This window comes from Kogia breviceps, chromosome 19, assembly GCF_026419965.1.
Source record: "Kogia breviceps isolate mKogBre1 chromosome 19, mKogBre1 haplotype 1, whole genome shotgun sequence".
In the NCBI taxonomy this organism is placed as follows: domain Eukaryota; kingdom Metazoa; phylum Chordata; class Mammalia; order Artiodactyla; family Physeteridae; genus Kogia; species Kogia breviceps.
Window position 1 is genome coordinate 36023932 of NC_081328.1, and position 25092 is coordinate 36049023.

General features: G+C 41.9%; 2 protein-coding genes across 15 annotated transcripts in view; one reads left to right on the forward strand and one right to left on the reverse strand.

Moving 5' to 3' along the window:
* The first annotated feature begins 2697 nt into the window (after positions 1 to 2697).
* CBX1 (chromobox 1) lies at positions 2698 to 22055 on the forward strand. The gene is made up of 5 exons (XM_067021408.1): positions 2698 to 2936; positions 16248 to 16424; positions 16904 to 17078; positions 17659 to 17753; positions 20549 to 22055. The coding sequence occupies exons 2-5, from the start codon at positions 16285 to 16287 to the stop codon at positions 20691 to 20693; spliced, it is 555 nt and encodes a 184-aa protein (XP_066877509.1). The 5' UTR covers positions 2698 to 2936; positions 16248 to 16284; the 3' UTR covers positions 20694 to 22055.
* Positions 7855 to 25092, reverse strand: part of NFE2L1 (NFE2 like bZIP transcription factor 1) — a 33236-nt gene continuing 15998 nt past the window's right edge. For 12 of the 14 annotated variants that reach the window (XM_067021395.1, XM_067021390.1, XM_067021385.1 and 9 more), the window contains one exon: positions 23301 to 24940. In XM_067021395.1, the coding sequence (XP_066877496.1) occupies positions 24874 to 24940 (67 nt within the window). In that variant the 3' untranslated portion in view covers positions 23301 to 24873. Of the gene's footprint in view, positions 10442 to 14133; positions 14208 to 14558; positions 14988 to 15177; positions 15255 to 23300; positions 24941 to 25092 lie in introns of those variants that run through there. The other 2 variants (XR_010838209.1, XR_010838210.1) reach the window with 2 other exon arrangements.

A 25092-nucleotide genomic window follows, 5' to 3' on the forward strand; every position in this document is an offset into this window, starting at 1 on the left:
TATATATATATATATATATATATATAACTACTGTGTACTGAGGGCCAGCTATGTGCCATTCCCTTTACACATTACTGTTAATCCTACAGAAATGCTGCATGTTAGGTCTTAAATAATACTTTCATATTTTAGATTTTCATGGAAGCTGCTGAGGCTCAAGAAGTTAAGCGGCTTGTCCAAAGTTACACAGCAGGCAAATAATAGAGACAGAATTGAATCCAGTTCAGCCTGATACCAAGTCCTTGTTCTTTCTTGCAACATCACACTTCCTCCTTTCTTCTCATTCCCGTGATTTTGGAAACTTCATATGACAGACATATTTCCTGTTAGGCATGAGCAATGTCACTTCGAATGTTGTCTTGAGCAAGATCATTATGACTGAGTTGCCATTACCCTTAGAAAGCAAAGAAACCCTGAAGGTCTGAATAGTTTGAAATGTCATCATTCTTATGGGAAGAGAAAAGAACTAAATCCATTTAATCCCAAAAGACTTTCAAAAAAGATTTTGTTAATGCAGAAACTTGGAGGCTTGAGAGTTTGACATCCATCCCTGGCAGAATTCCAGAACAGATGATTAACAAGAGAGCTCTTAGTTGATTGCAGATTAGCATAAACCGGTGTCGCTCTGCTACCTAAAAAGAGAAGGTGACCTTTGACTCCCTTAATTCAAGAATGATGTAGAGCACTAGGGCCATGATGGCTCCCTCTACTTTGAAATATGCTTATAAGAGGCAGAATTTAACAAACTAGATGTGCTAGATCTGAAACTGTTGTCCTAAGATATACAGTTTAAGAAAATGGTGACATTTAGCTTAGAAAAGAGAGAACTTAAGGAACATGAAGGCGGAATTTCAATACTAGAAGTACAATATGAAAGAGGAATTAGGTTAACAGAAGAGAACTGTGTGCTGCTACAGAAGCCAGAAGTAAGGAAATAGGTGGCATTTACATGGGGAAGCAGCATTCAGCTCAGTATGAAGAATTGGGGATAACAGCATTTTATGCAGGCAGAAATATGGTTTTGGACTTAGAAATAACATCAAATCTTGATTCCAACACTTTCTTGCTTAATGCCATTGGACAGGTTACACAGCCTCTGAGACTTTTCTGCAAAATGGAAATAGCATTTACACCTCCCGGGGTTGATGTCAGGATTATATAACATTAATCAAGGACTTAACAAAATTCCTAGCTAGTAGCTAATAGTATTACAACTAAGTTTCTCATCATTAAAATTATTAAAAACAGAATAGGGCACTTCAGGAGGGAATGAATAGATGAATTTTTGCCTCTTCATGGACACCCAACCCAAAAATGTCTCAAGAAGAACTGCCCTCTTCTCTGCTCTCACAGCTCTTTTAGCAAAACTCTTTTTTTTTTTTTTTTTTTTTTTGCGGTATGCGGGCCTCTCACTGTTGTGGCCTCTCCCTTTGCGGAGCACAGGCTCCGGACGCGCAGGCCTAGCGGCCATGGCTCACGGACTTAGTTGCTCCGCGGCATGTGGGATCTTCCCGGACCAGGGCACGAACCCGTATCCCCTGCATCGGCAGGCGGATTCTCAACCACTGCGCCACCAGGGAAGCCCTGCAAAACTCTTTTATGATGTTGCTGGGCTGGGTTTCTTACATGGCAATTCTCCAGAATCCTGCACAGTACCTGGCTCAGCAAAACTGTTATACAAATGCAGACTCCTGCATTCTGGGGTGGAGTGCTGTAGACTAGTTGCCTTTTTCCTTTCCCTCTGATTAGGAGGATGTTTGAATTCTAGGTAAGGGGGAAAACGTCACCTTGGTGGTAGAAGTTCTATTTAGCTCCTGATTGGATAAGGAAAAGGAGAGTAAGGGGGGGAGATCGAAAAACCCCACAAATATGATGTGAAGAAAAGAGACGAAGGAAATCTTGATCATCTACATTTTCTGTCAGGTAGGAGAAGAACATATTAATTCATTTAATCATTTAGTCAGCAAGTGCTGATTGACTACTGTATGCTAGGGATAGACTACTGTATGCTAGGGGCTGTACTGCGCCAAGGTTTCTGCCCTTACTGGAGTGGTGTTTTTGAGTCCAAGAGAGAAGACAGACATGACAATAAAGTGGGGTGAATATTACGATGAGACCGAATTTCCACGTGAGAGGGTTTGGGGACAGCAATCTAGTTGATATTAGAAGAACTAGAACACTTGTCTCAAAGAATAAGAAACGTGGTTTTTTGCCTATTTCTGTGTTTCTTTGGGGAGGCTGGGTGAGGGAGGGGTGTTCATGGATAATGGGGGTTTTGGCACTAAAGACACCCATTGGTGCAGCCAATGAGATACCATGATGACACTTACCAGGAGGACCTAACCTAGCCTAAGGGGTCAGGGAAGGCCTCGAAAGTACTGTAATCTCAACGCCGAGAAGTAGGAGCCTTACAGAGATCTGGTGAGAAACCTGTTCTAAGATTCAAAATTTTCAAGGACGTGAACTACTGTCCAGAAGTGGTTGATATTTCAGACCAAGCATCAGACTCGCTTGTAAACCACACGTTTTAATTTTCTAGGTTGCAGCTTTCTAAACTGCAGTCGCTTCGGCGGCACTAGCTAGCTATTGAAGAACTAAGTAAAACTCGAAACCCTCGCAAACTGTGCGTGGAGCCGTGGAAGGCGCGCAGCACTTCGGGCCTTGTAGTCTGGGACGGACTCCGAGTCCCATAGCGCTGTGCGGCGGGTCGTCGCGCTTGCGCGATGCGGACGGCGGGCAGCGCAGAGTGCGAGGCTCTTTTGTTTGGCCGAGGGGAGGGCCGTTGGCCAGGGCCTGCGGTACGCCGCTTCAGTGAGGGGCTCAACCGCGGTCAACCGGCTTGTTGCTTTTCTGGTCGCCACTCCCCTGGCCGGCCCGACAAGACGCGCCAGTAGCGCGGCACCGATTCCTCTCGGGCTCGTGGGCGCTGCTCTGAGGTGAAGAGCCCGCTAGAGGCGGGGAAGCGGGGGGGAGGCGCGCGGCGGCGGCGGCGGCGGCGGCGGGATTCCTGGATGAGGGGCGAGGGGCCGCGCGCTCGCGGCGGAGGTCGGGAGCGGGGAGCGCGTCCGAATCCCGCGCCCTTCCCGCGCCGAGCCCTCCGCCGGGCGCATTGAGTAGGACGACAGGCGCGAGAAAGATGGAGAGGGCGGGGCGGCGTCTCCTGAGCCAGAAATTGAAGCGATTCTGGGTGGGCCGAGCACTTGCGGGTCGCTCTTCGGGCCTGGGTACACCAAGACAATGCTCCTTGGGTTGGGTGGGCGGCTGCGGGATTGGGCTGGAGAGAAAACACTGGGTAAATGGGAAGGGGACGGACGGGGCAGCCTGGATGCTTGGACAAGCGTAGGGAGCGTTGACGACTGCGAGACCCGAGGTTTAGAAATGTAACCTGAGAATATTGGGTCCAGCCGGGGCTGCCAGAGGAATTCCGCTTGCAGGGCTGGGGAACGGTAACTTCGAGGAAATTGTAAGGGTGGGTCGGGCGGCCCAAAGTGTGCTACTGGGGGAAGAGATCTGTTGAATAAATCGAGGAAGGGGCTAGAAGGAGGGGTAGTATTTGCCTGGGTTGGGGGGCGGGGAGGGGGCGGGGAGAAGCTGTCAGGGCAAGTGGGGCGGAGGTCCCGAGAGCATTTTCTGTGAGGTGTGAAGAAGAAAAGGGGGAAACTGGCCACCCCTTGCTTCCTCGTTGATCGGCAGTAAGAATAATGTGTGAAGAAAAGATGGAACACACTTTCTTCCCTTTTCCAGGTTTTCTACTACCTTCACTCCTTTATTCCTTTAGGGAGTTAAAAAGTCCAAGTGCAGCTCTTGCTTTGATTCATAATTAGTTCCATAAGTTTTTATCTGAGATTGTTGCTGGTCACAATTTCACTGCGGTGAAATTGTAGAAATGTGTAGATGAGTTCATATTTAAGGAATGAAGTTAACTTAGTGAGAGATTATGAGATGGTGTGGGAGGTTGAGAGAGAAAGTGGAAAAGTTCATGAGATTGTGAGTTTTGTTTTTTCCTTGGGCTTTTAATTTTTTTAGCCAGCTTGTCCTTGCTGGAAAATTTGAATACGAAGGGAGCAGTACTTTACCCCTTTTCCAAAACTTCAGATGAAGATTTTTCATGGGTTGTTGCTATATTCAGACATGTATTGGTTGAGCTTAATTGAGGTGGAATTTACAAAAAGATCAGTTACACTAGAACCTCTGGCGAGGGGTAAGCTCTCCTCCTCAAATGTGTTAAGAGCCATTTTGGAATAGTTCTAAAAGGTCCAGGGTTTGGGGATGGATGCAGGAATACAATTGGGAAATTAGTGCCTGTGTTCCAAGGTGCTTATAGATATTTACATGGAAAGTGATATGACTGAAGGGCACAGTGTTGGAATCGGCCACACCTTAATAAAGCTTCAAGGCAGTTCAGAATCTTCAGTCATTTCCAATTTTCCCTCTGGTGCCATTTTCTTCATTGGCTGCTGTAACCTAAATTGTTTTTCACTAAAAATGTAAATATTGTGTAGCTTGGTGCTTCTAGCTTCTTGATTAAAGGAGACCAAGTAAGGGTACCCTATTCTTCTACATTTTGACTACAGCATACTAATATTTTTATAATCATCTAAAGAAAGGAAGCAACCATTATATCTTCTGGTGCCCATTTTAGAGACTAGGAAAATGTTTCTTTTTGAATTCACACCACTTAAAGAGAATTGATGCGTTTTTGTCATTTTCTAGTAGTTTATCCATTGAAATCTTCCTTGTTCATATCCTCTCTCTCGTGGTATAACAGATTTTGCATTAGATTTGATGGCTTTTTTGCATCATAGGTTATTTCGCTGAAGAGTTTTTGGAATAAGATGCTAATGGCTAGTTTATGCCCTATATAAGATGGGGCCATGCCTCTTGTTCATTCAAGTGTCTGACACATAGTTGACCATTCATATTGTTGAATGAATGGATAGGGCTTTGAGATCTTTTCTGAGAATCCCGTATTAGTAGAATGGCCTCATGTGCATTTATGTAATCAATTTGCCTGTTTTTGTTCTATGACATTAGGCAGAGTAAAACTGTTGCCCTTGGCATGCTTGTCTTAGCCTATGTTTTTAATATACTCACCCTGGTATTAAATACAGAAAAGGTATGCAGTTTGTGCAAGTGGCAGTTTTAAATACCTTAGGCAAGTATTAGGAGAGGACCCAGGTTCTGGGTTTCAACAGCAAGCTATATAGTACTTTGAATATTTTCTGTTATATAAGCATCTTGAAAAATCATTTGTGTCCTTTGTATAGAGTTAATAAGTATTTCTCAATGGCGATGTCTACTGAAAAACTGAATAGCCTTTCCAGGGTTAATTGGAGAAGTTGTTTGAATGAGGACAAAATTCTGATCCTGTAAGTATTTGAATAACTTGTTAAATCTTTCCTGCCTTTTAAGCTTTTATGATTTACTGACCAAAAGGGGGCAGCCTAATTTGTCTATGAAATTGTGCCTTTCTTTAATAATAGCTGACACAGTGAGGGCCTAACAGAACTATGCTATTTGAGAAGTTAGGGTCAGTACTCTGGTTTTGTTTTGTTGTCTATGAATGCTTTGGTCTCTGCTCTTATTCTTGTCTTGCTTTCTAATCACTTTTATTTCATTTTAAACTAAAATATTTGCTTCAGGTATCACTGTGTTCTACTAATATTTACAGATCCCTATGGCCTCTAAACCCAAGCTATATCTATAGTTTCATTTCTGTCAGCACCATGAAAAGGAGTTAGCCAAGCTTCTGGACACATCTCAGATAAAATTCTAATTTTATTCACACACTGGTATTCTAGTCCTAGATCCTGGAATTCAAGGACAGGGATTTCTTTAAAAATGAAACTCCTGCCCACCGGGTATGTGGCACAAGTTCTTGTTTTCTGCTCAGTAAAGTTTTCCATCTGGAAAGCATTTGCCTCACAAACAGCCACAGCTAACAAACTAAAAGCAGTTTAGAAACATAAGTTAGGAGGACTATAAACTGAATATACTACACATGCCTTCACCTGCCTTTTGATGACTGGTATGTAGTTGCTAATGCTCAGCAAGGATACTTACTTCTTTGCAGATCCGATTTATTTGCTTATCATTCCCTAAAAAGCCAACAGCTTTGGACTTCTGTTCTCTGGTTATCTGAGTTTGAGACATCCATTCTTATTGCCCATATAGGGTTCAACATCTTACACTGGGTCCAGACCTACCTTTGAGTGTCTGAGTAAAAACAGAAACAAAATGCTTTGGGAACCACAAGAAAAAGAGAAATAATATTTAGCTAAGTTGGGTAAGCATCGTGGAAGAAGTAGCATTTGCGCTAGCTCTTGAAGGAGGGGTAGGATTTTGACTACTAGTCTTGGACAGGAGCACACTTCTTAATAATGAGCAAATCCATGCATGGAGGAAATGTGCAGGATATGTTCAGGTTTTACTTTTCTGTTTTGACAGGAGAATAGGTTTTGTGAGGGAAGTAGGAGTATGGAATGGTTGGATCTAAAAGGTGTTAGATGTACATTGTGGAGTTTGGCCTTTCTTTTAAGGAAGGAGGAGGAGACTTTGTAGAAAATTTTTTAGCAGTTACCTGCCACTTTCCTATTCAGTGTACTCCCACCCAAACTGGTTTACACACTGTCTACCTCTGTTGCTTTTGTTAACAATAGTTCCTTGGGCTAAATCGCCCGTGCCCCACAACAAGAGAAGCCACCGCAATGAGAAGCCCACACACCGCAAGGAAGAGTAGCCCCTGCTCGCCACAACTAGAGAAAGTCTGTGTGCAGCAACGAAGACCCAACACAGCCAAAATAAATTTTAAAAAGAAAGAAAAACCTAGCCATGAATTTCAGCCATATACATAGAACAAAAATGGTATTTTCTCACTGAGTTCCTAATGCACTGGATTTCAGAGAGTTATCCTTATGCTTAAAGCAGTAAATAATGAAGTAGGACATATATGCAAATATGTAAATAGATAATGAATGCCAGAAGGTCATAAAAGCTCACCTCAAAGGAATTCCATGAGAGTTGTTACACCTATTTTACAGATGAGAAAACTGAATTATGCAGTAAATATATCTATAACTACCTATAAGCATAAAGTTTTGAGAGGTCGAGGACAGCAAAGATATCATGCTTCTGGTGCTCATACTAGCTTTCTTCTGGTGAAAGGAACTGTAGGGACCCTTCAGGCAGTGCTCTTCCAGTTTCATTGCTAGTACAAAAAAGGTCTAGAGTGAATGATGTTGAATGTGATGTAGAGTTTTGTTTTCAGGAACATCAGTTATTACTGTTCAGCCTTATTCTAAATTTTTTTTTTTTTTTTTTTTTTTTTTTTTGTGATATGCGGGCCTCTCACTGTTGTGGCCTCTCCCGTTGCGGAGCACAGGCTCTGAACGCGCAGGCTCAGTGGCCATGGCTCACGGGCCCAGCCGCTCCACGGCATGTGGGATCTTCCCGGAACGGGGCACGAACCCGTGTCGCCTGCATGAGCAGGCGGATTCTCAACCACTGCGCCACCAGGGAAGCCCTCTAAATTTTTATGGAGAAAGTAAAACGTTCACCTGCCTTTTAGCTAACTATGAGAATTGATTTATGTCTGCAATAATGTGTGTAATTTCACCTGAAGAATGTAGTTTCTGCCAATCCTCTTACAGCAATGGCTTATATCCAAGGAGTACATCAGATTGCCTAAGGAGCTTTTAAAGATGCAGGTGCCATGGTCAAAGCAACACTGTTTGCAATAATAAAAAATTGGAAACAACCCAAATTTTCATCATTAGGTGGATGTTTAGAGTATGGTGTGTCCATACAAGATGGAATACTATGCAGCTTAATAATGGAGACCTTTATGGAACAATGTCAGAGATGCATTACATTATATTAAAAGGCAAGTTATAGAACTATAATATCTATTTTCACATATGTACATCTGGGTCAGTTTACATATAGAAGAACAGCTTTGACAGGGTTTGAGCCAGGGAACTTTGACTCCCTAATTGAATGTGAATACATGTATTATATTACAATTAGAAAAACAAAATATTTTTTAAAATAATGCACATACATACACTCTGACTCACTGGATCTGGGCATCTATATTTATAAACTCCATAGGTGATTCTTATTCTCATGTAGGTGAAAGTTCTCTACTCAAGATCTGCTTTCCTGTGAATCCTTTCTTAGTACAGATGGTCATCTCACCAGACCAGCATTCTAAATGTTTCACTGTAGTGTTTACCTAAAAAGGCCTACTGGTTTGTTTCAGAGGGCTGTAGCTGTTACCTTGTCCTCACATCTGGAATTTGACCTTTTAAGCTGGCAAGAAATCAGTATGGAAGTTCTGGGATAGCCCTTTATAATTCATGTATGTGATGGCAAGCAGGAGCTATGCTCACATTGTCTTCTCAGATCCTTCTCATATCCTTTCACTAGGACCAACCACAGGCATACCTTGTTTTATTACACTTCACTTTATTTGAAGATACTGCATTTTTTACAAATTGAAGGTTTGTGGCAACCCTGTGTCCAGTAAGCCTGTCAGTGCCATTTTTCCAACAACATCTGCTCACTTTATGTCTCTGTGTCATGCTTTGGTAATTCTTGCAATACTTCAGACTTTTTCATTACTATTATATTTGTTATAGTGATCTGTGATCAGTGATGTTTGATATTACTCTTGTAATTGTTTTTGGGTGCCACAAACCATGCCCATGTAAGATAGCAAAACTTAATCTGCCAGCTGTTCCCCAGTTTCTCTCCCTTTCCTCAGGCCTCCCTATTCCTTGAGATACAACGAATATTGAAATTAGGCCATTTAATAACACTGCAATGGCCTCTAAGTGTTCAAGTGAAAGGAGAAGTTGTGTCTCTCACTTTAATCAGAATCTAGAAACGATTAAGTTTAGTGAGGACTGCATGTTGAAAACCGAGATAGGCCAAAAGGTAGGCGCTGCTTAGCCAAGTTATGAATGCAAAGGAAAAGTTTTTAAAGGAAATTAAAAGTGCTACTCCGGTGAACACATAAATGATTAGAAAACAAAACAGCCTTCTTGCTCATATGTAGAAAGTTTAATGGCCTGGATAGAAGATTAAACCGTTCACAACGTTCCCTTAAGGCAAAGTCTAATCCAGAGAAGGCCCTAACTCTCTTTAGTTCTATGAAAGCCTAAAGAGATAAGGTAGCTGCAGAAAAGTTTGAAGCCAGCAGAGGTTGGTTCATAAGATTTAAGGAAGGAAGCCATCTCCATAACATAAAAGTGCAAAGTGAAGCAGCAAGTGCTGATGTAGAAGCTACAGCAAGTTATCCAGAAGATCTAGCTAAAATAATGAAGTTGGCTACAGTAAACGACAGCTTTTTAGTGTAGACGAAACAGCTTTCTATTGGAAGAAGGTGCCATCTAGGACTTTGTCATAGCTAGAGAGGAGAAGTCAGTGCCTGGCTTCAAGGGACAGGCTGACTCTTGTTAGGGGCTAATGCAGCTGGTGACTTTAGGTTGAAGCCAGTACTCATTTACCATTCCAGAAATCTTAGGGCCCTTAAAATCTACTAAATGTACTCTGACTATATAATGTAAATGGAACAACAAAGCCTGGATGACAGCACATCTGTTTACAACATAATTACAGCATGGTCTCCAAGCTCCTTTTCTGGTCTTAGCAACGTGTGGTCCTTTTTTTCCAGACTGTTCTGTTTTCCAGTTTCAGATAAAAACTCTCCTCAGCTTTTTCTATTGCCCAATGCATCTCCTTAACAATAACTTTATCATTTTAAATCTTAACTTATTTCACATGGAAAAACTAATACTTGGTGTGAAAAGGGCTGCTGCACACAATAAAGTTATATTATCTAATGCCCACTGTTGGGACCTACTGCTTAGAAAAAAAGATTCCTTTCAAAATACTACTGCTCATTGACAACATTTGGTCACCAAGAGCTCTGATGGAGATGTACAAGGTTAATGTTGTTTTCATGCCTGCAAACACAGCATCATTCTGCAGCCCGTGGATCAAGGAGTGATTTTGACTTTCAAGTCTTATTACTTAAGAAATACATTTTGTAAGGCTATAGCCGCCATAGATAGTGATTCCTCTGATGGATCTGGCCAAAGTAAATTGAAAACCTTCTGGAAAGGATTCACTATTCTAGATGCCATTAAGAACATTCGTGATTCATTGGAAGAGGTCAAAATATCAACACTAACAGGAGTTTGGAAGAAGTTAATTCCCAGCCCTCATGGATGACTTTGAGGGGTTCAAGACTTCAGTGAAGGAAATAGACATGTGGTAGAAATAGCAAGAGAACTAGAATTAGAAGCACAGTCTGAAGAGTGACTGAATTGCTGCAATCTCATAGTGAAACTTCAACAGGTGAGTTGCTTCTTATGGTTGAGCCAAAAAACAAGTGGTTTCTTGAGACAGTCTCCTCTTGGTGGAGATGCTGTGAAGGCTGTTGAAATGACAACAAAGGATTTAGAATATTATACAAACTCATTTGATAAAGCAGCAGCAGGGTTTGAGAGGACTGACTCCAATTTTGAAAGAAGTTCTGTGGGTAAAAGGTTATCAAACAGCATGAATGCTACAGAGAAATCAGTTCGTGAAAGGAAGAGTCAGTGTGGAGAACTTCATTGTCTTATTTTAGTAAACTGTCACAGCCATCCCAACTTTCAGAATGCACCACCCTAATCATTCTGCAGCCATCAACATCAGGGCAAGACCCTTCCTTCATTAGCAAAAAGGTTATGACTTGCTGAAAGTTCAGATGTTGGTTAGCATTTTTCGAAGTATTCTTTAAGGTATGTATATTGGTTTTTTAGATATAATGCAATTATTGCTTAGTAGACTACAATATAGTATAAACTTTTATATGCACTGGAAAACCAGAAAATTTGTGAGACTCATTTTATTGCAGGGGTCTGGAGGTATGCCTGTATTCAAAAACAGAATGCCTAATCCTGTGTCTGATACTTCACTGCCTCTGCCTGCAAGTAGCATTGTTCCTCCTTTCCATTTTCTAGCTTCTAACTGTAGGAGTGGAGGGGGTATCCAGGAGAATTGCAACTGTGCTCTTTTTTTCTCTTAAAAGAACTATGAGTTCATGACTCTTGCTTCAGATTTACAGTATTCCTGGATTTATTGGGACACTATAGAAGAATTTGGGGTTCTTAAAATTGGCATTTTCTCAGTAATTTTCTGTAGCCTACTTGCTAGGCTACAAAAATTCAAAACTTCTGCACCATCTAGCACTTGTCAATTTAAAAGACTGAGAAGACTGCTGGGGCCCTAAAAACCAAAGCTTTGTCACTGCCTGCTGATTTAATTAACAATGTATACCTTCCATATTCCAGTAACCAATGAAAAATCGTTGGTTTTTAAACACCTATACATATTCCAAGGTCTTTTTTGAAAGAAAATCATTATCTGCACTTCCTTATTTACTGATGACAAATTGTAGAGAGGACTAAAGTCAGACCTTTCAGTCCTTTCCTCGTACAGGCTGGAGGGAAATTTCACCTGTAAGTGTGTAGCTAGCTCCTAGTTCTGTGTGTGCAACAGGGAATGTCCATACTGAAGTGCTGTATTTTTTGTTAATTGTGTGACCTTAGAAGATTTATTTCATGTAAATCTATTGTGTTATCTCTGAGTTGTCAGTAACATCTGAATGGCTTATTTTATAGGATTGTTTCAAAGATCAAATGAGATAACATGGTAGCACTTTGTAAACTGTAAAGTGCAACACAAATGTAACGTATTATTTTTCTAGGCATCTTAAAATGTGGCCGACCCGGTAAATATTTAGGTAAAAATTGTAGCAGCTTAACTAGGTTAAGGTTTTTTGGTTGTGACGAGCCTTAAGAAGACTTTTTTTAAATTATTATTATTATTATTATTTTTTGGCTGCGTCTGGTCTTCGTTGCTGTGTGCAGGCTTCCTCTAATTGTAGTGAGTGAGGGCTACTCTTTGTTGCGGTGCGCGGGCTTCTCATTGCGGTGGCTTCTCTTGTTGCGGAGCACGGGCTCTAGGCATGTGGGCTTCAGTAGTTGTGGCACACAGGCTTAGCTGCTCCGCAGTATGTGGGATCTTCCCAGACCAGGGCTCAAACCCGTATCCCTTGCATTGGCAGGCGGATTCTCAACCACTGTGCCACCAGGGAAGCCCTCTTAAGAAGACTTGTCCAAGGATTCTTTTTTAATCTTTTCATTTATTTATTTAGGCTGCGCTGGGTCTTCGTTGTGGTGCAAGGGGTTCTCTAGTTGTGGCACGTGGGTTCCGTAGTTGCAGCGCACGGGATTCATTGCAGTATGTGGGATCTTAGTTCCCTGACCAGGTATCAAACCCAGGCCCCCTGCATAGGGAGCATGGAGTCTTAACCACTGGACCACCAGGGAAGTCCCTAAGATTTCTGAGTTAATTTAGAACTGTTCGCCCTTGTATACATCTTTTGATGTTCTAGTATATATCTTGACCCTTTGTTCAATGATTATGGCACTTTTTATGCCATAATTTGGTTGCCAGGATATTTAGGGAGAGTGACAAATAGCATTGACTAAAGGCATTTTCCATTGTGCTACTATGCTGATCTGAGTTACTTTGAATATCCTTGCCAAGCAATTCCAGTTGAAAGCCCTCCTTCCAGATGTCACTGCTGGTATTTGGAGATTGCCATATTCAGGGAGAGGTGGTCCCTCTTGAAATAATCAATTTGGAAACTATATGCAAATAATTGGCCTGTCATAATATTTAAGGGAGCTCTTGGCTTGTCTGAAGGTGCTATCAATAGATTCTGTAGGAAGAGTGGGTTGTGTATTTAATCCACTTCTCTACTGATTTTGACAAATGGTTTATTCAGGACCCCAGAGAAGTACCTATAAATAAGGAAAAAACACACTGGGAAGCCTGGCTGAGAGTCTCCAATATAAAGAGAATCCAAACCCTGGAGATAAAATGCTGGGATGAGCCAGTTAAGAAAACTCAAGAGAGAAATGGAAGTGTGTTTTCTATATTCTTCACTTCTCATTTGAGTTGCTCTTAGGACAATGAATTTAAGTGAGTAAAGATGAAAATCAAGTGGTCTCACTCTAGATTTCCCTGTTTGGGGGTTTTCTTTACCTAACCTAAAGGATTATATTCTTATGCTATGACTCTTTCTCCTTGAGGCCATGCTAATGATAAAGGGAGGGGAGGCCTGCAGTAGCTAGGATGAGCTAGAAGGTGTCCCTACCTTTTTGTTTTGTAGTAACAGGATCAGATGGGCAGGATTCAGTGATATTTCTTTTTGTAAGACAAATGTAGCTATTAATGTAGATAACACAGAGCCTTCAATATCTCTAAATTCTGAAGCCAAAGTGATAGACTGCCTTTCCTTTACTTTCTTAAATTTAATTACTTGGGAGGGGTTATTAGGGGACAGTACTGGTTTGGGGTTGTCTGTAACCCATTGTTTTCTTTCTGTCTGTTGAGAAAGGGAGTAGCTTCCAATTTCTGAGTTCAAACTAATGTAGGGAGTTGTGGTATGCTTTGTTATTGAAAGGTGATTGTCAATTTATTTTTCTTTGCACATTAACTGATGCATGAATCTTGCCACCCCTTCAGCTGACAGTGAAAGAAGGAAGCAAGCAATGAGTAGCACTTGTTCTTCGGAGCAAACACTACTGCGTTTATCCAAAAGAAAATTTAGATTTTTTTCCTTTCCTTATAAAATAACACTTGTCATGGCAATCAGAATTCTGAACACCTGAAAGTATCTCCCTCCAGGAAGAAGCAACAGGCTCTGAATCAGAGGCACAATGAAGCTAGCCAATAATTAGCAGGTGACATTCAATACACTGATAAGTCTGTTCAGTAACAAGAAAAGGAAAACTCATGGCACTAAAAGGTGGGTTGGGGAGGGAAGGAAAGCAGAATCTTTGGTATGTAAATGGAGAAGAACAGTCTTAGCGCAGATGTGTGTTTTGAACTGTGTGGACAGGGGCATTAGGTGTTGCCTTAGGCCACACTGAAAGCATCTCAGAAAACTGTGTGTGTGTGTGTGTGTGTGTGTGTGTGTGTGTGTGTGTGTGTGTGTGTGTGCGCGCGCGTGCCACTCAGCAAAAGTTCAGAATACCTTTAGTGGAAGAGGTATCTATATTTTTTTCTTACCAGACATTAGGTTTCAGGAAGACAGGGACCATTACTCTCTTGAATCTCCAGTCTCCAGCAATGTCCAGAATTTTCTATAGCCAAACAAATGTTTGTTGTTTCAGTAAGTCAGCATTGCTCATATATGCAGATATGAGAATATCTCAGAGTATAAACCTAAATAAGCATCTGTAGATACTATAACTGATACTGATGAGCCTGACTTTTATTAAAGCTTTGTTATATTCCATATAGTCTATAGATTAACTCTTTCTAAAATACGTTCTGTCTACACGTGCCAATTTAAAACTATTTAGAAGAGCCTACTTTCACTGACTCCTTTTCCCAAGGATGCTAGGAATAACCAGTTTAAACCCCAATTAGCATTGCCTTAAATTCAAACATGAAACATGGTAGTAACTACTTTCTTCTCTTCGATCACCTACCATACTCTTGATTCTTTGTATTTCCTTCTGGACAGCTGATCTATCAATTTGTAGATTGCAGCCAGTTTTTTTTTTTCTTCGGTACGTGGGCCTCTCACTGTTGTGGCCTCTCCCATTGCGGACCACAGGGTCCGGACGCGCAGGCTCAGCGGCCATGGCTCACGGGCCCAGCCGCTCCGCGGCATGTGGGATCTTCCCGGACCGGGGCACGAAGCCGTGTCCCCTGCATCGGCAGGCAGACTCTCAACCACTGCGCCACCAGGGAAGCCCTGCAGCCAGTTTTGTAGATCAGTTTTGTTGTATAGATATCTTACAGCGCCACCTTCTCTTGATTCTTTGTATTTCCTTTTGGGCAGCTGATCTGTCAATTTGTAGATTGCAGCCAGTTTTGTAGATCAATTTTGTTGTATAGATATCTTATGGCGCCACCTACTGACACATTTGTAATCATAAGGCTTTATGCTTACCAACAGTCAAGAGTTAGTTGTATGAAGGACTAAAGAAAATAGATTTATAGGGGACTGGTATTTTAGCACTGGAAAAACCCTTAGAGGTTACCCAGCCTGATAATATATTTTACAAAAGAATAAATTCAGGTTCTGTTATCTGTGATACCCACCTTTTTCCCCCACTTATTTCCAAATTCCTTTAGAGAATTCCATGGTCATTCTGGCATTTTTATGAATCCCTCTCAGCCTTAGAAATAAAAAGTAGAATAAAAAGTTCACAAGAAACTTGAGAATTATAAATTAATGATGGCATTCAGAAAAGACTACATAACTTTAGGGGACTCAAAAGAGATTGTGTTTAACAGTGTAGAAGAATTGCTCATATTATATATACATATACAGAAGGGAAAATTAAACTAGATGTTTAATAAATAGGACAAGCCATTTCCCTTAGTAAAAATCCAAGTCCGATACTGTGATGAAATTGAAAAACATTCAGAGAATTAGGAGAAAGTATGGATCAGAGGATTATATGTATATAGGTTTATTTTTTAGGAGGATTGCTTTTTTTCAAATAAATGTAATATTTTAGATACCGTAAGTAAAGGGGTATTAGGAGCTTTTTTAACTTAGAAAGAATGGGTATAAAAGTTTTAAGTGGATATGCAAGAATAAAGTTTTGCTGTGAGATTAGTTGGGGCTGTTTTAGAAAACTAACTTTCTAGCTGAACATAGAAAACTCTTGGGTATTGAAGATGAGTAGGTATAACATTTATTAAAGCAGAATGCAGTACTTTTTTTAAGATTTATTTATTACTTATTTATTTTATTATTTTTGGCTGCATTGGGTCTTAGTTGCGGCATGTGGGATCTTCGTTGCAGCACACGGGCTTCTCTCTAGTTCTGGCGTGCAGGTTTTGTCTCTAGTTGTGGCACTCAGGCTCCAGGGCATGTGGGCTCTGTAGTTTGCGGTACGCAGGCTCTCTAATTGAAGCGCACGAGCTCAGTAGTTGTGGCACATGGGCTAGGTGGCGCCATGGCATGTGAGATCTTAGTCCCCTGACCAGGGATCGAACCCACGTCCCCTGCATTGGAACGCGGATTCCTTACCACTGGACCACCAGGGAAGTCCCAAGCGTGCACTATTAAAATCATCTATGATGTCCCTGGTTTTCTTATCCAAATATTCTCCTAAGAAGAGTGTACCCTAATGTCCTTTTTATTTCCTTTATCATTTTAGCAGCGTCACCCTTTATACCAGAAAGCTGGCGGGCACTATGGGGAAAAAACAAAACAAGAAGAAAGTGGAGGAGGTGCTAGAAGAAGAGGAAGAAGAATATGTGGTGGAAAAAGTTCTCGACCGTCGAGTGGTAAAGGGCAAAGTGGAGTACCTCCTAAAGTGGAAGGGGTTCTCAGAGTAAGTTTCATAGACCCAGGCAAATCCATTCATTTGGTCACCAGCTATTTCTCAGGAGATTGGTAATGTGCATGACCCAGAGTGCTCTGATGGGTACATTGTGACTCAGGCCTGGCCTTCATGGCTTATAGTTTAATTAGAAAAATGACCTACATGTACAAAGTGCTATCATGCAAGACTGATTTCTGATGAGCAGTTTTGTGTGTGGCTTTACACTGATCCAAGTTTGCAAAGAGAGAGTAACTTTCTTTTGAAGGAGGCAAGTTTCTAAGCTTTCAATTTGTACTAAAAAAAAGCCCCCTACCGCCTCCCAAGAAATGTCAACTTTGTCAAGTTCTTGGTCTTGGACAGAATCCAGTTATTTTTTATCATTAACTCCTCTGTTCCAAGGACACCAGCTTTTGTCCTCCTGTGCTTCTCCTTAGTGTGAGTGTGCTAACTTTGAGTGGAAAGTGTGACTCGTGTGCCTCTGGTTTCAGTGAGGACAACACATGGGAGCCAGAAGAAAACCTGGATTGCCCCGACCTCATTGCTGAGTTCCTGCAGTCACAGAAAACAGCACACGAGACAGATAAATCAGAGGGAGGCAAGCGCAAAGCTGATTCTGATTCAGAAGATAAGGGGGAGGAGAGCAAACCAAAGAAGAAGAAAGAGGTAAGGCTCGAAGTAAGAATTTTTACTAGCCTAGAATTCATGCTGCTGTCAAAGAAGCTGAAAGCCAGATAATTTAAGCACTTTTGCTCTGCTGCTCCTTAGATCTCAGTAGCTGGCTCTCCATCCTTTTGGAATGTTAGATAGGCTAATGTTTTAAAAATGTTTGAGGGCTCAATCTCATGAAGCCACATAATCTACTCTTATTTTTTATGAGGTTCAAGAACAGTAAGTGCAAGGGAATTCATTCCTGTGAGGAGATGGCTGTCAGTGTTTTAATCATTACAGGTTTTAATCTATTCAATACCGTAAAGTAAGGTACCTTTTGAGGGTGAAGAACAGTTGTGAACATTTATTTTGCTTGAGATGTGGGTCCCTTTTTACATATGGGGAAACCTCAAGCACTTCAAAACTTGATGGAATAATCACTCAGAAGGATTCTAAAAGCCTTGTGACTTAGCGCCAGAGATTTGCTGAAATATTGGCAAAGGGTTTGATAACATTGTCAGAGAAACAGGAGTGGCTCCAGTCCGGAGAACAGTCCCATATAGTTAAAATTGTTCCATCTCTCTGGTTTTTACAGTCAGAAAAGCCACGAGGCTTTGCCCGGGGTTTGGAACCAGAGCGGATTATTGGAGCTACAGACTCCAGTGGAGAACTCATGTTCCTCATGAAATGGTGAGTCTGCCAGTGGCTCTGTGTGGTTGTTTTTTTCTTCTCCACATCTGTTCCATGCCAGAGGAAAAGAGCTGGACCTTCAAAATTCCAGTCGCCCAGGTGTGAAATCTTTAAGATGGCATAGTCCTTCGATAGTGACCCTCGGCCTGACTGCCAACCTGGACTCATGAGTTACAGGTAGGGGCCCTTAGGATTCTCGGATCTTTGCCCATTTTTTTTAGGAGGTGGGAGACAATCTGGAGTACAGAGGGTATGGGGAGGAATCAATCACATTTCACTTATGTAAATAAAGGGGGGGGGGGAAATGTGATTGAACCACCCTCCCCTTCCACCACCTCGTTAATAAAGATGGGGCTGGCCCCAGGATCAGAAATTCTGTTAACTTCTCAGGGTTAGGAAAGAATTTCTGTAGCTTTTCCTTTGTCCTTGACTGTTAGATCCTTTCCAGTTTGTGCAGATTCTACAATTGCAGTATCTGCCAGCAGGGGTCAGCAAGGCCCCTTTACTATACTAAGCATAAAGAGAAGCCTGCTTTTTTCCATTATAAGTATAAATACCAGTGGTGGTAGTACTCCATGAAACAGCTTAATGAAAGCAGTTGTCTTAAGAATCTTAAGAATTGTAATTAACCCAAAATTCTCTATAATTTCTCTATTCTCTGTCCCAAGGAAGGCTTTCTTCCCTTTTTCTTGCTTGTTGGAAGTGCTTGTTCTCCCCCGCAAAGTGGAGCTCAATCATTGTCCTTAAAATATAAATTAGGAGTGAATAATTCTAAGTCTGTGCCAAAGAAGGCAGCATTTTAGGGGCTTTGTCCTTTTGTCAGTCTAGAACCTTCTTGGAAACTGATATCTGTACTAATTCCTCTCCTTTAGAAGGTGGCAGGAGAGGCCTAACTTGAACACTGAAAGCCTATGGCACAACCGGATAAACCTCTATTTTTTTTCCCATGCATTCCCTAGGTGTTTACTGAATCTGACCTTCTTTTAGCTTATTTATTGCTAGCCTGTAGGAGAAAAGTTCATTTTTAAGGTGCTGCATATGGGGGAAAGGAATTAATACCAGGACTTATTCAATCCAACTAGAATACACTTTCTCTGGCTGCACGTGACCAGTCTGAGTAATGGTAGCACCTCCTTATTGCTTGACACTACATTCCTTTGGTTCACTCACTAGTGTGTGTAAAGATTATAGCTGAATGTAACTCTGTAAGTTAAGATTGGATGTTGATTATTAAACCAAGTTCACTTTAAAGTGATTTTCCTGGAGAATGGAGATACCTTTTCATTTCGCAAAGTAGCTATTTTTCTGTGCAGTGAAAAGACTGAACTCTTACTTCAAAGGCTGTTGTTGAATTGTCAAAGGGGCAGCCTGCTTCAGGTTCCCATACTATTATACTCCTTTTCCCTCCCATTCTCTTGTCCGTTGTTCAAAAACATACCTTACTGGCTTACTCTTCTCTGGTTCCGTGGGGCTGTGTGGCTTTGGTGTACCTGTTGCTGAAGTTCTGGAAGTTTGGGGTGTGTCTCATCAGAGATTCCATCATATATATCTATCTGCTGCCTGCCCTATACTATTGCTTCCATCTAGGATGTTCCCAGTGACCTGAAGATAGAGCTTACCTCTAAGTCCCTTGTAATATGTATATGGTTTTCAATTTCTGAGAACATTTTAAAATTCAGAAAAAATATGGAGAATTATGTTACAGTCCCTTTATTTTCTACCTCCCAGTTTTGAAGCACCATTTCAAAGCACCTGGGAGTTGTGGCCTGTCTGTGTGAGCATGGCACTTGGTAGTGTTAAACAGTATGATTATGAGTAAGCCAGAAAGTGTCCACCTGCATTGGCTCTGGTCAGTGCCAAATTGGTATTAAATCTTATTATCCAACATGGTATTAAATCCTATTTCCAAGCCAAGATCTCTCCATGGGCTTTTAGCAGCTAGGATATGGCTTTGGAAGAGTATGGTAGCCTCTCTTTTGTATGTGTGTGTGCAGCCTTTCCCAGGGGTTCAGAGTTAGCTTTTGACAAAGATATCTAGAGATTTTCAATGGGAGAAGATCTCCGAGGATATTACTTGGCTAAAAGCTGCTAGTAGGGCTTCCCTGGTGGCACAGTGGTTGAGAGTCCGCCTGCCGATGCAAGGGACACGGGTTCGTGCCCCGGTCCGGGAAGATCCCACATGCCGCGGAGCGGCTGGGCCCGTGAGCCATGGCCGCTGAGCCTGTGCGTCCGGAGCCTGAGCTCCGCAACGGGAGAGGCCACAATAGTAAGAGGCCCGCGTACTGCAAAAAAAAAAAAAAAAAAAAAGCTGCTAGTAAATGATGCTTAACACCATATAATCATCCTTCCCTGGCCTGCTCTTCTAGAATTAATATTTTATTTATTTTTTATAAATTTTTTTTAAAATTTATTTTTGGCCATGTTGGGTCTTCGTTGCTGTGTGCAGGCTTTCTCTAGTTGCGGTGAGCAAGGGCTACTCTTTGTTACAGTGTGTGGGCTTCTCATTGTGGTGGCTTCTCTTGTTGCAGAGCACAGGCTCTAGGCGCGTGGGCTTCAGTATTTGTGGCACATGGGCTCAGTAGTTGTGGTGCACAGGCTTAGTTGCTCTGCAGCATGTGGGATCTTCCCGGACCAGGGCTCGAACCCATGTCCCCTGCATTGGCAGGCAGATTCTTAACCACACCACCACCAGGGAAGCCTGGAATTAATATTTTAAAAGCCCAAGCCCTTGGGTGATCCAAGTTAGGAGACCACTAGCACCTGGTCTCAAAGTCTCTTTGTGCTTTGTTCTGCAGGAAAAACTCTGATGAGGCTGACCTGGTCCCTGCCAAGGAAGCCAATGTCAAGTGCCCACAGGTTGTCATATCCTTCTATGAGGAAAGGCTGACGTGGCATTCCTACCCCTCGGAGGATGATGACAAAAAAGATGACAAGAATTAACTCTCCTGAGTACCAGCCCCTGTCACATCTGACTGGGTTTCAAGTGGGGAAAGGAGTTCTACTTGTCTTGACACCGTAGAGGGGGCTTGAGAAGATGTCCTTTGAAGAGCCAGTATAGTTTCTGTGCCCTACAGCAGCCCAAGTGCTTTAAAGCCGCTCCATGCTGTATAGTTTGCACACCCATCCCAGTGGAGGGGAAGGAGGGTCAGTGTTTCAAGGCAACCCATTCTGAACTTTGCTGAGAAAAGCAAAGGGCCTTCTATGAAGGACAAAACTTGCAGAATGGGATGTGGGAGAGCAAAAGATACTGTAGATCTTCAAAGAGCATCTCCACAACCCACAGCCTTCTTCCCAATAGTGTTAACTCTGCATTTTTACAGCGTAGCATGTATGTAGTTTTTGGCTATTTCTGGTGTGTTATTTGGGGTGGGAGGGATGGGGTGGGAAAGAAGGGAGATGGGTTAGGATCATTTTTCTTAAAATTTGGGGCCTGTCGGGGGGAAATGGTGAAAGAAAGGAAAGAACAACTAATGATGATTTGGTTCTGTCCAGAATATTTCATCCTTTCAAAAAATGTCATTGGCAACCTAAATGAGGACTGTGAGAGACTGTTTAAAAGCTGTGAATGCCTGTGAAGCCAAGGTGTTCCCTGCCTGAGCTTAATGCTGTTCCCAAAAAGCATTAAGCTTTGCTAACTTCTTAACTTCCCAATTAAGAAGTTACCAAAGCTGCCATTTGGGGGATGGAAACTGGTTGAGGAAAAGTCTTATTGGAGTGTATACACAGGCAGATCATTCTGTCTTAGAGGTGCTAATTCTTGAAATCGACAAGAAGACCCTTTCTTTTCTAATTTTGAAGTTATAAGTATCAGCTTCTCCATCCAAGCCACTGGCTGAAGTATTTGGGGAAGGGCAGAGGGTGGAATAAGAGATGGGAGAGTAGGCAAAGACAAGGGCCGGTGCTCTTAGGGTAGAAGACTCTTGGCGCCTCTGTTTCTTGAACTTTGAAACCATTGGTGGCAGGGTTCAGTCACTGACAGCACAAGTTCACTGAGTCACTTCAAGAGTTGAATGATTTCTGAAGCCCTGGTCTCAGGAGATTAAATTTTCATACTGGGGCAGCGGTTCACTTTAAAACAAAACAAATTTTTTTAATCCTAAGAATTAACTAAAACCCAAAATGCTGTCTTGAATCATGAGATCCATCAGTTCTTGACATCATTTAGACCTGCATCTAGAACTCCGTTGTAAAATCTTTTTAGGCATGTGTTAGGTTTCTGTGAAAACTTTTGTTTAAATGTTAAACTTCATACCAACACTGTCAGTTTTTGTTTTAATAAAACTATAGATTTATAATCCTTGATTTTTGTCTTGTCTTGCCAGAAACACTCCTTGCCTTTTATTATTTTATAGATTGAGCCTCTTTGGGAACAACTTCCACACTTGAATGGTTTTATTTCTTAAATACTGTAGGCTTGAAAATCTAGTGTCTGGTGTGAATCTTTGACACTGAGCATTTATAATTGATACAGAGATTATAAAGATTGTCGCATCATTCTGTCTTCATACTGCTCAAAGTTCGTTCAGCACTCTGTGACCTGATAGCACTTCCAAAATATGATACGTTTGGAAACACAGGTTTTTGGGTTAGGTTTAGATCCTGGCTCAGGTATTTCATAGATTTGTGTAACTGTAGCTGAAGTCAGCTTCTCCAAACTTCTCAGGAATTGGTCCTGTGTTTGATCAGTGAATTAAAATGTCATCCATTTTCTTAACATCATTTTCTGCCTATAATTCTAGAGCCAAAATGGGACTAGATTCTTGTCAGTTATAAAAGGGGAAATAGGATTTCCACTGAGATCAGTTCAGCTCTACACACTAGTGCAAAGCATTTGTTCCAAATAAACTGAGTGTAGATTTTTTTTTTTTTTTTTTTTGCGGTACTTGGGCTTCTCACTGCTGTGGCCTCTCCCGTTGCAGAGCACAGGCTCCAGATGCACAGGCTCAGCGGCCATGGCTCATGCATGGGCCCAGCCGCTGCGCGGCAGCCCAGATATACATACTTTTTTCAAAAAGCCTCCTAGAGGGGCTTCCCTGGTGGCGCAGTGGTTGAGAGTCCGCCTGCTGATACAGGGGACACGGGTTCGTGCCCCGGTCTGGGAAGATCCCACATGCCGCGGAGCGGCTGGGCCCGTGAGCCATGGCCGCTGAGCCTGCGCGTCCGGAGCCTGTGCTCCGCAACGGGAGAGGCCACGGCAGTGAGAAGCCCGCATACCGGAGAAAAAAAAAAGCCTCCTAGGAGTTTAGGGAGATGTAAATGGAGCTGGAGAGGTCTTCCTCTTCAGAGGTCTGAGTGTGTCCTTGTAGTTGGCAGCAGCAGAGCAGTTAAGAGACTTGGGGTGGGCAGATATATCTGGTTCTGTTCTCCATCATCAGATGCACTGAAATTAGCCTTCAGTCTTGGTGCTTGTCCAAGATGGGCTGCTATTCAGCTTTAGCCTTATTTAACCTTTGGAACCTATTTCACTGTCACTGCTGGCATTCCTGAGCTCTTTTAAAACCATATCATTCTTCCCCATGGAAGACACTGAAATTGATAATGCATGTTAGTGAAGATATGCAATTTTGTTATATTTAAAAGCCAATTATCACACATTTCTAGATTCAAGGGTTAAGGATAAATTTTTCTCAAGTGATTGTTGAAGCCACAAATGCATGCAGAAATGTCAGGGGAAAAAATATACATAGGTACAACAAATCTTAAGTCTGCTTTCAGAAAGTATTTGTAGAGCATTTCTTTAGGAAACAAAAACATGTTTGTCAGATGCCTTCAACAAAATTGCATCATATTAGACCTCTAGCCCAGGAGTTGAGATACAGATTGTTACATTAGTTACCATTACAAACTAACAAGAGCTTACTAATTTGGTGACAGAATCATTATCAGCTGTCCTACACTGGCAAAGCCAGTCAAAGAAAATACCTTGTTCCTTCACTGCCTTCAGTTGAGTTTCAAGTTTATACAGTAAATACAGAAACACTCTTATCAACTGACAGTGCTCAGGAATAATTGTTTCTGCTTTCCAATGGCATTTGAAAGTTTTGACTATCAATTTTAAATAATTTTTAATAGTTGATCTTTAAGTACTTATTTTCCGGTATAATCTTGCATTCCAGAACTCATTCAGACTCAGCTCAACTTGATTTTAACCCTTGGCTATTTAGTGTTTGACCATGTGTACACAGCACATCTTTATAGTCTATGGCCTGTGGCATTGGGAATCTGTATTACAAGGTAATTCTTTTCCTCATAGAGAAAGGGCGAGGGGAAATGCTAGAACAAATTGCTACTCCAAAATAATTTGGTGGAATTGGAACTCTGAAATCCAAATTTCTGCAGTGGCTCCAAATCCTGAACTATGTATGGAGCTGAGCTGTTTGAGATCAAATTTATCTGATCAAGTCATATTAATCTGATGTGCAAGTTGGGCCTTCTCGTGAGGATAAACGTGAACATCATGTTCTGATGTGCAAGTTGGGCCTTCTCATCAACATCATGAGGATGTTCTCATTTAAAACTCAGAACTGATAGGAATGAACTAAGTCCAGGCTCAGTGTTTTCCCTCTGCTAGAATTTTTTTTTTTTTTTTTGGCTGCATTGCTGCGAGAGGGCTTTCTCTAGTTGCGGCGAGCGGGGGCCACTCTTAGTTGTGGTGCACAGGCTTCTCATTGTGGTGGCTTCTCTTGTTGCGGAGCACGGGCTCTAGGTGTGCAGGCTCAGTACTTGGGGCACGCAGGCTCTAGAGTGCAGGCTCAGTAGTTGTGGCGCACAGGCTTAGTTGCCCCATGGCAAGAGGGGTCTTCCTGGACCGGGGCTCGAAACCATGTCCCCTGCATTGGCAGGCGGATTCCTAACCACTGCACCACCAGGGAAGTCCCCTCTTCTAGAATTTAATTGAAATACAAATACCACTACCAGGCCAGTATTCAGCTTATTAAAGGAAGGAGTCTTGGCTTCCTTCATCTTGCCTTTCAGCAATAGGTAGAGACATCCTGGTGTTCTGGTATGTGGTAAGTTTGATATAGGAGCTTAAGATCCTCAGACAACTGTCAGTCTGATCTGCACATCACCTTGGTTTGACTGTCCAGCAATGAGGTTTTCTCCAAAAGTTGCTGCTTTCCTAGCCGATGTGTTCAGGTTGCTTATCTCTCGTATGGATGACTTTTAATCGACTTTGGCCTTGGGCACTTCCCGTTGAGTAAATTGATGAATATGGAAAGCAAACAAAATGTGAAATAAAATCATCCTGCTGGGATGAAAAGCATAGTTGGCCCTGCTCTATGGGGCAAGTAGAGTAAGGAGTCTGTTTCTAAGGCTTTTTTTTTTTGCTTAGGCCAGT

Bases quoted from the DNA above. Each gene is read 5' to 3' on its own strand.
- CBX1 (XM_067021408.1), top strand. From the start codon at position 16,285: ATGGGGAAAAAACAAAACAAGAAGAAAGTGGAGGAGGTGCTAGAAGAA. The intron at 16,425-16,903 runs GTAAGTTTCATA...CTCTGGTTTCAG, and splicing joins AAGTGGAAGGGGTTCTCAGA to TGAGGACAACACATGGGAGC. The intron at 17,754-20,548 runs GTGAGTCTGCCA...TTTGTTCTGCAG, and splicing joins CTCATGTTCCTCATGAAATG to GAAAAACTCTGATGAGGCTG.